The 11,788-nt window shown below is 41.1% G+C and overlaps 1 protein-coding gene across 2 annotated transcripts in view; it reads left to right on the forward strand.

Annotated features, from left to right (window-relative positions):
• PDE7B (phosphodiesterase 7B) overlaps positions 1-11,168 on the forward strand; it is a 170,744-nt gene extending 159,576 nt beyond the window's left edge. For both annotated transcript variants that reach the window (XM_030945699.1, XM_030945698.1), the window contains 4 exons: positions 360-504; positions 2,495-2,591; positions 6,127-6,207; positions 6,739-11,168. In XM_030945699.1, coding sequence (XP_030801559.1) covers positions 360-504; positions 2,495-2,591; positions 6,127-6,207; positions 6,739-6,956 — 541 coding nt within the window. In that variant the 3' untranslated portion in view covers positions 6,957-11,168. The remainder of the gene's footprint in view (positions 1-359; positions 505-2,494; positions 2,592-6,126; positions 6,208-6,738) is intronic.
• Positions 11,169-11,788: the final 620 nt, after the last annotated feature.

Below are 11,788 nucleotides of genomic sequence, written 5' to 3' on the forward strand. Positions count from 1 at the left end.
GTATTCACCGCTCAGCTCTGAGCAGCTGAAGTAAGACGTGAGCATTTTTCTTGATGAAACATGCTGTTGTTTCAGGGTGGGTTTTTTTGTACTTTCCTAGCACTTCTCAGAAGCTTTTAGAACAACCTGTGCCAACAAGCATTTTTCTTCTACATTATCTATTCTTCTTGAACCCATTTGGGCAGGTAGAACAGTTGTACCCTGCAAAACCCAGCAGAGACTGACCAAGCAGATCAGACTTGGGGTCCATAAAGAAAGTGGGAGCTTTATGCCAGCTCCAGTGATCCAGTGCAGGTTGTTTTGAGCTCTTAATGTTGAATGGTTCCATGATTAAAGGGGCTTATTTACCTTCATTGCAGACAGGACATTGAGCAGCAGTTGGGCTCCCTGATCTTGGCAACAGACATCAACAGGCAGAATGAGTTTTTGATCCGTCTGAAATCTCATCTTGACAATCAGGATTTGAGGCTGGAGGATGCACAGGACAGACATTTTATGCTTCAGGTAACGTCTTTTTTTTTTTTTTTTTTTATTGTTTGTACTAATTTTTCAGATCACAGTATTTCCTAGTATATGTTAAGAGTAATATATTATAGTATGTCTGTACATCAGCCTCTCCTTACCTATTACCATAAGCACTTCCCTTCTGCCACCTTCTGGCACATCAGGCAAGCATAAGTTTGCCTCCAGTATTTCCTTATGTAATTTCCTTGAGTTAAAAAGCTGTGAATGCAACAGATACAGGAGAGTGTCAAATGCTAAGGAATGGAGATAAGCTAGATTATTTTATTTCCAGAACACTGCTTCTCTTCAGTTGTAGTGTCTCTCTCTTCTGGCAAATGTCACTCCACTGGCGTTATTTTTTAGCACTGTGAAGGAGAGCCCCCTCGTTGGTGTTCTTTCCAGGACAGCCTGACATCAGGTCTCCAAGTCCTGTTTCTGTGATGGATGCTCAGAAACTGCCTCTGCAGAGACAGCTGTTGCCATGGCAGCAGATGCTTCTCTAGTGCATCTGACCAGCTAATGGAAAGTCCATGCTTTATTCAAAAATCAAATAGGTTCATACTGGTTCTTCCAGCTAAGCAGCAGTCATTAGCAGACTCTTCAGAATAAACCTCTATCTATTAAAGCATTATTGTGATTAATGTAGCTACATATACTTGCTTCTTTGGAGAAATTATATTAATTTCATTCCTAAATACATAAAGAATTTGAAGTAATCATTTTCATTTATAAAACAAGCACCTACATATTTTGCTTCCATCAAAGTCATGGAAAAGGTGACAGCTGCAGGGGAAGAAGTGCTGATCTGTTAATTCTTCCCCCTCCAGCAGCATGGGGAATGTAGTAGTTTCTCACCTGTTCTGTCTCAAACACAGTCTTCTGTCAGATTCCTGCACAGAGTGTGCAGGGCAGGGTGACAGGCTGACCATATTTCTGGACAGATAAGGCGAGAAAGTTGTGCAAATACCAAAAGCAGAGGAATTACAGCTCTCAGCTACGGCAAAAAAAAACAAGCTTTTTATGCACTAGGAACTTAGGAACAAGGGAACAGACAGTAAGATTCACTTATCTGGTTGATTAGTTATGGAAGAATAAAAGAAAAAGATCAAGAACTCTTGATTGATTGGAGTAAGCTAAAGAATGTTTGAAAGGTCCTTGCAGTAGACAATAACATTAAGGCTAATCAGCTTAACCCAAAGAGAAGAATGACTTGGAGATTTCCCTCTGCTGGTTCACAGGTCTGAACTCTTAAGAGGAAATATTTACGTTTTCTTCCTGGGTGCCAGAATGACTTCTGACTTCTGTCAGACTGAATGACTGTGCTCAGTGTGTGAAGAAACAAGGCATATGATATTTTGTTCCAAGGCAGTAAGACAGGCAGACTATTACATGGTTTACTTTTCTGAAGTAGTTACTCAGTTTTAAAAACCTTTTCCCCTGTACTCATTCTCCTACAAAGCACTAAAAAGTACTAGTTAACTAAGTGAAACCAGGCCAGGGGCAGTGTGGAGAGCCCTGTGCTTAGCTTTGTAAACAAAAATATGCAGACATTGGGATGAAGTGTAATTGAAGTGAGATGCAAGGTCACTTACTGAGACCACAGAGGAATCATGCCCAAATACACCAGCTTGGCTCTTCCCTTCCTTGTCATCAGCCATGGATGCTGTGCCAAGCAGTCAGCAGGAGCCAGCCTGAGGCTTTTGTTGGCTTATTCCTTCCAAGGAATATCCAAAACACTTTGCAGCCTTGGAATTTGGCCCTGCTCTTGTTCTCACTACGGTAAAGTGGAGGGCTGAATGAAAGTTTTGTTTGCAGCTTAAATAAATGCTCTTTCCTCAAAGGGCACAATTGGCTGAGCCTCTGAAAGGTAATCTTAACCCTTCCCGGCATCGCTGCTGGGGCCTGGGAGTTCCATGGCTGCAGATTTACTGCTGAAACGCTGCTGAACAGTAACTTCCTTTCTCATTACTGCTTTTCTTCTTGCTTTCAGATTGCACTCAAGTGTGCTGACATTTGCAATCCCTGCCGGGTCTGGGATCTGAGCAAGCAGTGGAGTGAACGGGTCTGCGAAGAGTTTTACCGGCAAGGTCAGCCCCTTCAGCTCACAGCAGTCCCTTCCACCTCAGCTTTCCATGGTTTCTGTGTGACAAGCCAGAGGCAGAACTGATATGTCCCTTGAGAATGAGCTCTTCATAGATGCACTGCCCCATTGGAAAAGTGGGAAGGGGTAGAAGAGCAACAAGTGTTTCTCTGCTCTTCTACCAGCATCAGGCAGGAGGGAGGGTTTTGCTATGCCTCAGCACTTGAATTCAGCTGCAAAGCCCATGACTGGGTTCTTCTCTGAGACCCTCCAGTCACCATGAGTGTTTCTGAGCTGGAATGGTGCCGGCGCCACGCTGCCCCAAAAGCCTCACACTGGGTTTTGTCTCGCTTTCCGTGCTCCCACTACAACGCTGATGGGAGCCTTACCCTCACTGTTTACCAAATATGACGCATTCTTCTGCCTGCAAATGCAGAGAAAGGGTTCAAACATGCTTCCCAGCATGCTGTTGAAAGGGCCAATGCAGGCAAGCCAAACCTCAGCTAGAACCTACTGCAAATGTTTTCAGACCCCTGCAGAGAGCACAGTCAAGCAGGGCTTTTTTTGAAACACAGTAATTACACCATTTGGCTCTATCTGCATAGGCAAGGTCATGCTGTGCTACAATACAGGGTGCAGCAGAGTTTAATCAGTGCTGAATTCTTTGTTCAGAGCATCCTGAGAGTTGAAGACAAGTGGAAGAGCACACAATGAAGTTCTTAGTTCATTTTATATTCTGCACCACAAAATTAAGCCACATCTGAGCTGGTACCTGGTATAGTTAGCCTGTAACAAGGAAAAACAGGTCAGCAAGTTAATTTTCAGCCAATGTCAGTTTAAGCTGGTGAAATGTCTTTGACTTTGATGCCTTTGAAGCAACATAAGCAACTTGCCCAGTGCAGGTTTAGTTAGTCAGATGTGTAGTGAAGGCATAATCAGCAGGCATCTCATGAGGTGCAGTATCTCACCTGTAGCGTATTAGGGGACCATGCTGAGAAAGACAGCTCAACTCTTACAAATGTAAGCTTTTTCTACTGTCCTCAAAATTTGTTCATCTAACATCTAAAATATACCACTGAAAGGGGATAGCTGAGTACATGAGACCAGTTAGAAGCACCACAGGGGGAAAAGGAGCATTTTATGTGGGACGATTACACAGAAACTGTGGTCTGATTATCACTAGTGCCTGTATAATCCTGTTCAGTGGTACAACACCCCCAGTATTAAATAGCATGCATTTAGATACCATTATCACTTTGAAGTGTATTTGTAGACCTCTCTACTCCCTTACACACAATGATGGGGCTTGAAGGTATTTTTCAGCACTATGTTTAATATTTGGAAACCATAAAGTCTCATATTTTGATTTTTAACTATAGATGAGACAGAAAATACCAGAATTCGTGCTTTGTTTAATCTTCCTTCTGGAATAAAGTTTCAACATTTTTTAATAGAACATTTCTAAGGCCATTTTAATAGAGACTCAGATCCTGATCTTCCAGTGTTCTTACCATGCAAAAGCAAATCTTATTTTTGTCAATTAAGTGATTTCTGAAAGACAAGAAGAGCCAGACATATATGGATATACTTTAAGTCAATCATTTTCTACCCAGAACACCTACAGAGGGGATATCACTGGAATTAGAAACTTTCTTTTAGTCAGACATTTTTGGAGGGGTAGATGAGAAGAAGACAAATTGCACATTTGGAAACATAGAAAGTTTTTACTGTGTCTCAGTTTTGCTAAATTGTCCCTTTTGATTGTTCATGAAGCTAAAATTGTTTTCCTGACATTTTCTAAGTACTCAATTAGAACTGAAAATACTCTGTTCACATTTAAGAAGTGATTCCATGCTGCAGAGGGAAGAAAGGCAAGGCTTAGAAATGCACACAGTGTTTTATATGGGGCTATAGAACCTGAATAGCACAATAGCAAAAACTGTTTATGGGGAGAAAAGAGCTTTAAACAAAAACAGTGGATTTAAAGCAAAATATTTCTTTATGGGCTGAATACAGTGTTTTGTCTAAACTAGCAGGTCTGTCTTTCTTACAGGAAGGATTTTCCTAACCAGCCCTCACTACATTCTTACTAGTAAATCAGATGGACAAAATATTATTGTGTGAGGGGAAGTGGCACATCTTAGCTTGTACACAGTTAACTCTCACTTCCCTTCCTTTCTGTAGACAGGAAAGGTCCTGTACCTCTTGCAGTAACGAGGATTGTACACTGGCAGGGAAGGCTAACAATCACAAAGGATGAACGTGTTGCACTCATAAACAGAGAATGTTTGTTTTAAGGAAACCCCTACACCCAAAACTTAACTCAGAGCAATCTTTGCATGAAGTAATTGCAGGCATGGGGAATGTAGTCCCTTCAGCAGAAAAAGTGACTGTTGTCTTGGCATGGTAGTGACCAAATTACATCCTCTGAGATGTTTTTCTGCTGAATTCTTAAATCCAGCATGGTCGTTGCTATTGATTACCTTCAACTCCATAAAAAATATCTCCTGCCATTACTATGTACAGAAGCCTGTCTAGTGTGACCATTTCTGCAGGAATATTTTCTACTGACTGTTTATGAGTGTCTTCTCAATGTCAAACCTGGTCAGTTCTGCATCAGGGCCAGTCTGAGGTGGCATCTGGAGCGAGCAGATCCCCCAGGCAGGTTTTTCTTCCAACAATTCAAAACAGTCCCCAGGGCTGGTCACAGCAGGAGCTGCCTGCAGGAATCTTCAGGACAGTCCCAGATTTGGAACTGGAGACCTCCTGGTCCAGTTAGTCAAATACTCTGCTATGAAGGTGGCTAGGAGTTCAGCCAACTGCTTTTCTGTCTCAAGTCAGTCCTGTGCAGATGTCTCTCTGGGCACTTCGTGGATGACCCAGGAAATATAATATGCTCAATGCAGCAGCAAAGGCATAGCTTGATACCCAGACACTGCACAGTAATAAGACAGACTTTTAATTTCATCCTTTTTTCACATTTATAACTTGACCTCCATAGCTCTTGACACTTGAAACATTACTGGAGTCCATGCTTTGGCCCCTACCAGTTTGTTAGTGCAGCCACAGCTGTGGGATTCCAGGCTCCAACACTCTTCCCTTTACGAGCCACTTCCACAAGAACACACTAGCAAATTCCACTGCAGTACTACTGTAAATCTAAAATTGATACACTGCAATTTTCTGGTAGAAAGTGATCTGAACAAGTAGTAAATGAACTACAGTGTCTTAAAAACCTCTCACATAAGAGAGTCTATTTTAAAAATTAAGGTTCTCAGAACACTTATGTGGTCAGATGAAATGTTCATCTAAAGTCGTCTTTTCTTCGATTTTTCTTTGTGTGGATTATTGGTTGCTCTGATACCTAAAAAGAAAAGGTCCAGAAAAGGAAGGTATTTAGAATTTACTATGGTCATCATTAGTAGAAGATTCCAACTCCTCACACAGTTGCAGACACTGTAAGAGTGTGACATAGGTATGGAGAAGAGATACCTATGTAAAAGTGTCAGAAAAAGATTTTTTTTCCCCTTTTTTTTTTGCAGGTGATCTGGAACAAAAATTTGAACTGGAAATAAGCCCCCTTTGTAATCAGCAAAAGGATACAGTACCAAGCATCCAGATTGGTAAGTATTAGTTTCATTCTCTTGGTGTTTTTCTCAATATGGCAGAAGCTTTAAGAGAAACTTTTATTCACCACATGCCCCACTCCAATCCAGTTGTTTTAACAATAAGAGCTGCAGATACTATAAGAGTTAAAAATGTGTTCTAAATTAAAATGTTCAAAAAGAAATCTATCTAAGCCAAATGTTCAACAGAAAGACAAAGGAGTCTTTGCATAGGGGGAAAATACCCACGGGAAAAAATTGCAGCCAGTGTTAAACACTGATTACTTTCTTGTCTGAAATCTCCTCAAAGGGTTGCTGAGTGTCACAGCGTTTATTGTGACACACACAGATAAAGCCATATCTTGTCTTGTGTGCTGGTCAAAAGCTGTGCATTTCAAAAGGCATTGATGTCTGTTTGAGAGTTTGTTGTTATTTCTCATCAGGGCTTTTGCCACTTACCTTGCTCTGTGTTTTTGAGGCACTCGATGGGGCAGTGCACTTGTGGAATGAACTTGTTGCTCACCAGCTGTCGCTTGTGTGTTTCTCCAGGGTTCATGACATACATCGTTGAGCCACTCTTTGAGAGGTGGGCCCAATTTACAGGCAACACTCCCCTATCTGAAAACATGCTAAACCATCTCAGGAGGAACAAGGCCAAGTGGAGAAGTTTGCTCCACAAGCAACACAGCAGCAGTAGGAGCAACGACCACTCAGGCCAAGTGACTGGCAGCCAGGAACAGACTTTAAATGAAGAAGAGACTCCTTAGTGGCAGCTTTGCACTTTTCCTTCTAGCACTGCTATCTCCGTCTTGGTCACAGCAGCAAAAAAGGTCCCAAGGAGCTGGAGCCTGTTGTCAACACTGTGCAAAGGCAAGAAATGGCAAAGCTCTAAGGGTCCTCATGAACATGCCCATGGTTCTTCTGGGTTTCTTTCTGATCTTCATGTTCCTCTCCCTTCCCTCCATTCTGCGCATGCCTGATGCCATTAGTCACTCCTGATCCCGATCTGCCCCGACGCGGAGTCCCAGTCAGCAGCTGGGAAACCAGGCCAGTTCCAGCTGCCATGAAGCAGGGAGGATTGCTGAGAGGACAGGGGGCACAGAGGCACTCTTGGTGATCTTTTCATTTACCACAAGTCATATTGTGACATATGTATATAGGCCCAGAGCGCCACACCCTTTCTAGGCTGGCAGCAGGGCTGCACATGAAACCACCAGCATCTCCAGCATCCAGAGGACATGGACTGAGCAGGACAGTGCTCGCAGAGGGCAGAGAGTCGTGTTGTTTTAGTGGTTAAAAGCCTTTTTAACTTTTGTATTCTGTGCACTAAACAACAGATCTCTAAACCTTGGACTGAAGTTACTCTCCGTATACACACCTTCAGTGTAACAAGGCTTGTTTTGGTAATCATTTTTATGCCACTTTGGATAAAAGACGGGCATCTTCTCATTGCAAGGAACAGTATTCCCTCGCAGCCGAAAGGGAAGGTGTAGTAAAGTCTAAACCTTTGAAACACAAACAGATCTATCTTTTGAGTACTGTTTCAAGTTACCTGTTTATATTCATATGTGTACATTTTCTGTAAATAGAAAGCGCTACTGATTCCCATGCCAAAATACTGGAGTACTGTGGGATGATTGCTACCTGTAAAAATATTGGCACTGTGAACAGAATACTGTTAGTTTTAATACAAGAGAAAGCATTTGTAAATATGGTATAGAGTTTATTAATATACACCATTGTTTGTGGATAAAAGCCTTAACTTCTAGCATCCTTCATCTTCTGATGGCTGCCAAAATCATACGATTACAAGATACGATTCTGAACTGCCTTTCCACTATCCAAGGTGTATCAAAGGTCATTAAGGAATGAAGTCTGGCAGGTTAACTTCTTGAAAACTTCAAACACATTCCATATGGGTCCGTGTTGTTAATCCATGGCACCTTGCACATTCGGTCTAGGCAAACGTTTCACAGCGCCTGAAGTTTTAAGTTCAAAAAAAACCCCAGGCCCCACAGCAACACCACATGATTTGACAGTTCAGCATGATTACCATTTATTCAAATATGTGAATTTTTACTAAATAGCTTAGTCATCTACAAAGCACAGCATTAGTTCTGGAGTTCAGTTGTTTTCTTGAGAGATGTTGCAGTGTAGCTGATTTTTTCCCCTCATGCCCTCCTTAGATAGTCAGCATCAAAATGCATTTGTGTTTTTCTTTTAAGTAAAAGAATACTTCAACTGACTTTTAGATTAGTCTCAGTCAATGAAGGAAAAAAACGTGTTGTAGTCAGACTACTAAAAATCCTCTTAGCTATCATAGTGGCTGAAGAATTTTCTATGATCTCAGCTTTGTGAAAAATACTTGGCCTTAACTATGCCATAAACAACCTCAGTTCTGAAAGTCTTTATTAAACTTTACTTAAGCTTCCACCATTTCAGTGAGATTGTATTCTCAGACACTACTGCGTTGTACCAAAGGGATTGTCCCCTGCTCCTCTGCCCCCAGAAAGAATAACTGCGTTCAGGTGAAGTGCAGTGTTGTTGTGAACCCCCTGTGCATCAAATCTGTACAGCTGCTTTCCAAAAGAACGAGCGGGTATGGCCAAGAAGTCACATTTGGGTAGCCACGTTGAGATGTGAAGACATTGAAGAAGCCAACAAAGAAAGAGCTTTTCAAGTTGGTGTTTGAGAAACAGGAGAAAGATGTTTACTCACAGAAGTGCAAGGGAAAATATAATACATTTTCTCAATTACAAGGGATATTGACTTGATGAGAGAAGGTTCATGCTCACAAGGTGACTAATGTGTTTAGAGGAAAATAAAAAGCATGAGTTTTAGTGAAGGATGATTTACTCCACTAGTTCTTTGTATGTATCTTCAGAGAAAAGAGGCTGAAAGCCAGTGAAGTAAAAAGGGGCAAAACATGGTGAGCACGCAAAGCACTCCAGCGATGTTTTTCTGCCCCTCCACTGTTATGTAAGGTACAACCAATAGAAAACCTCCTTCTTCCTCCCACTAATCTAAATGAGATTCATATAATAGAAGGACCACAGCAAGCAAAGGGCACTCAAGAGAGTTGTAGTAGAATTAAGTGGTTTATAACTACAGGGCATAAATGTCTTCTTAAGCACATGAGGGTGGTGGGGGTGGAAGCACCACCACTTTAGAGCTTTTTAGGTGTACCTTTCCTTTTGAAGATGTAGGGCAATTATTGGGACATTATGTGAGCAATGTAATGCGCTGCTTAGAAGCACTTAAGTCCATACAAAACAATGTAATTTCCCATGTTTTATCTTTTTACTAAGAAATGGAAGCCCTTTGCCATCTAGCTTAAAGAATTTTTTTTTAATGTTCTGAAATTTAGTTAAACTCAGCATCTAGCAGCGTAAAAAGCTCTTGACAGAAACATTGTCAAGCTGTTTCTGAAGAGCTTCCAGAAAATAGGTCCAACCAGAAAGCTTAGGTACAAATGAAATTTTGTTACAGCCACATTAAACTCAATCCCTTTCCTACAAGTGGAACCTACAAGTTCCATTACAAGTTTGCTCTTACCGTGTTAAAACTTCCCAACTTTAAAAAGCTCTTCTGAAAATTATCAGGCCCTTACAAACTAGTAAGGGCCAAAATTATTACGGGGGATTTTGGTGCTCTGAACATACCTGCTAGATTTCAATCACCTTGTGTAATGAAACAGTGCTTGAAAGAGGTTCAGGGTGGCCCCAGCAACACTTCTGTACTTGTGAGCCAAACCCATTGCACAGGTTTGGGCCTGGGCCAGTTTGCCTCAGGTGCTCCAGACAGAAGTGCTGAGAAAGGGTAGGCTCTGGCAGCAGATGCCTGGCAGCCAGATTCCTGGGTGTCTGTAATGCAAAATGCAACCATCTGATTTCCTGTAGAAACCGTGACTGGTACAGCCAATCCCACAGCACCAGTGCTTAGCACATGCAGTTGTGACACGTGTGGTATTCTCTGGTTTCTGCACTGGAGTTTCTCCCCAGTGTGCCAGCAGGCTTCTGATGCACAGAATAGAAAAGCTATGCAGATAACACAGATTTTGGTGGTGTCAGCCCTATCAGCCACTTTACAGAAGGCCCTTGTAAATTATTTTTCCTTCCCACTGGGCCAGTGTAGCTGAAAGATTTTGAAGTTTTCAAACTGAGTTAAGGTTTTCATATCTAGAAAGAAGAAAAAAGCTGTTAAAAGCAGGATCTTAAAATGTTTTTATGCCCCACAACTGAGATTAAAATCTAGCTCCTCTAAATGAAGATTTCATATAATCTAAGAGGCAAAATTTTGTATAACTAACAATAATAAGTGATAATAAGTGAAAATCTTAGGCTGGTTAAACTAATGCATATGTATGCATTGTCATTAAGTAAAGATTTTACCTACCTTTGTGTTTGTAAGTGTCAGTGGTTCAGCCACCAGTCAAATGGGGAATAAAATGACTATTGACAACATGTACCTTTGGAATACAAGGAACAAAGACAGGAGTAGCTGAGATTAAGTAGAGTCTATGGAGGAAAAAGAAAAGAAACCACATGATCTGCAGTTGTGTCTAACCTAATCTACAACACAGGTCAATTAGTTTTGTATAAACTTGGTTTTCATGAAGAAAACCAAAACCTCCCCAACGATTAATGAGAAAGCTGTAAATGAGATAAGGCTGTTGTTACACTGCATGGTGATCTCAACAGCTTTTGCAATCTGGGGTTTCAATTTCTGTTAAAGTTTCCATCAAATTAGACACAAAAGGCACACTCAGCCCTTCCAAATGAATTCTCCTCAGAAAGGAAAAACTCAAGTAGTCACAATTTTATTTTCAGGTACCAGACAGGGTACCAGCCATAATTTATTGCCTTTTATTTTAAGTCACTAATCTGAGTTGTCCATAAAGTATGCCTATTCCCCTCCTGATGTCACCATAATCCCCACGGCCCACAAAAATCGATAATTAAATTTGAAACCCTGCAAATGCAAAAAAAAAGCCATCCCCAAACACAAAACAAAAACACAAGGCAAGCTTCATGCCATGAATATGTATTCAAATTACTTTGATTGGTGCAAACTGTTATTCTTTGTTTCTATAATCCATCCAATATTTTAGGTACATAAACTTTTAAGTGCAGGCCATAAGCTTGACATGGATGTAAAATATATTCTGCTTATCTTTGAATTCAAGATTGTATATGTCATGTTTATTGTAAAGCATTTTATATATACATAGTCACATATCTTATACAACTCTATGGGCCAAACACTGGTCCCCCCAACTTCACTGGGACCAAGCATCAGCCCCCATATGTGCGTATATATGCCATATGCATCATTCTGAAAGAAAGCACTAGATTGTGTGAAAATGCTGTGACTGCTATGCAGTGAAGCCAAGAGACTTAACTGTATCTTTTTTAACATACTGCTGTAAGTATTCATCATGTCGAGGAATGACAGCTAATAAAAAAAAAAAAAGTGAAGTGTTCCAAGTTCTTTGGTAAAGCCAGCTGATTGAAGGATCTCCTTTGTTTGCAGAAGACGTTCTGGTTTGACAAGGCAGCAAAAATCCCACTGCATCCATTCTCTCACTGACTCCCCTTTC

Source organism: Camarhynchus parvulus, chromosome 3 (assembly GCF_901933205.1).
Source record: "Camarhynchus parvulus chromosome 3, STF_HiC, whole genome shotgun sequence".
NCBI classification, from domain to species: domain Eukaryota; kingdom Metazoa; phylum Chordata; class Aves; order Passeriformes; family Thraupidae; genus Camarhynchus; species Camarhynchus parvulus.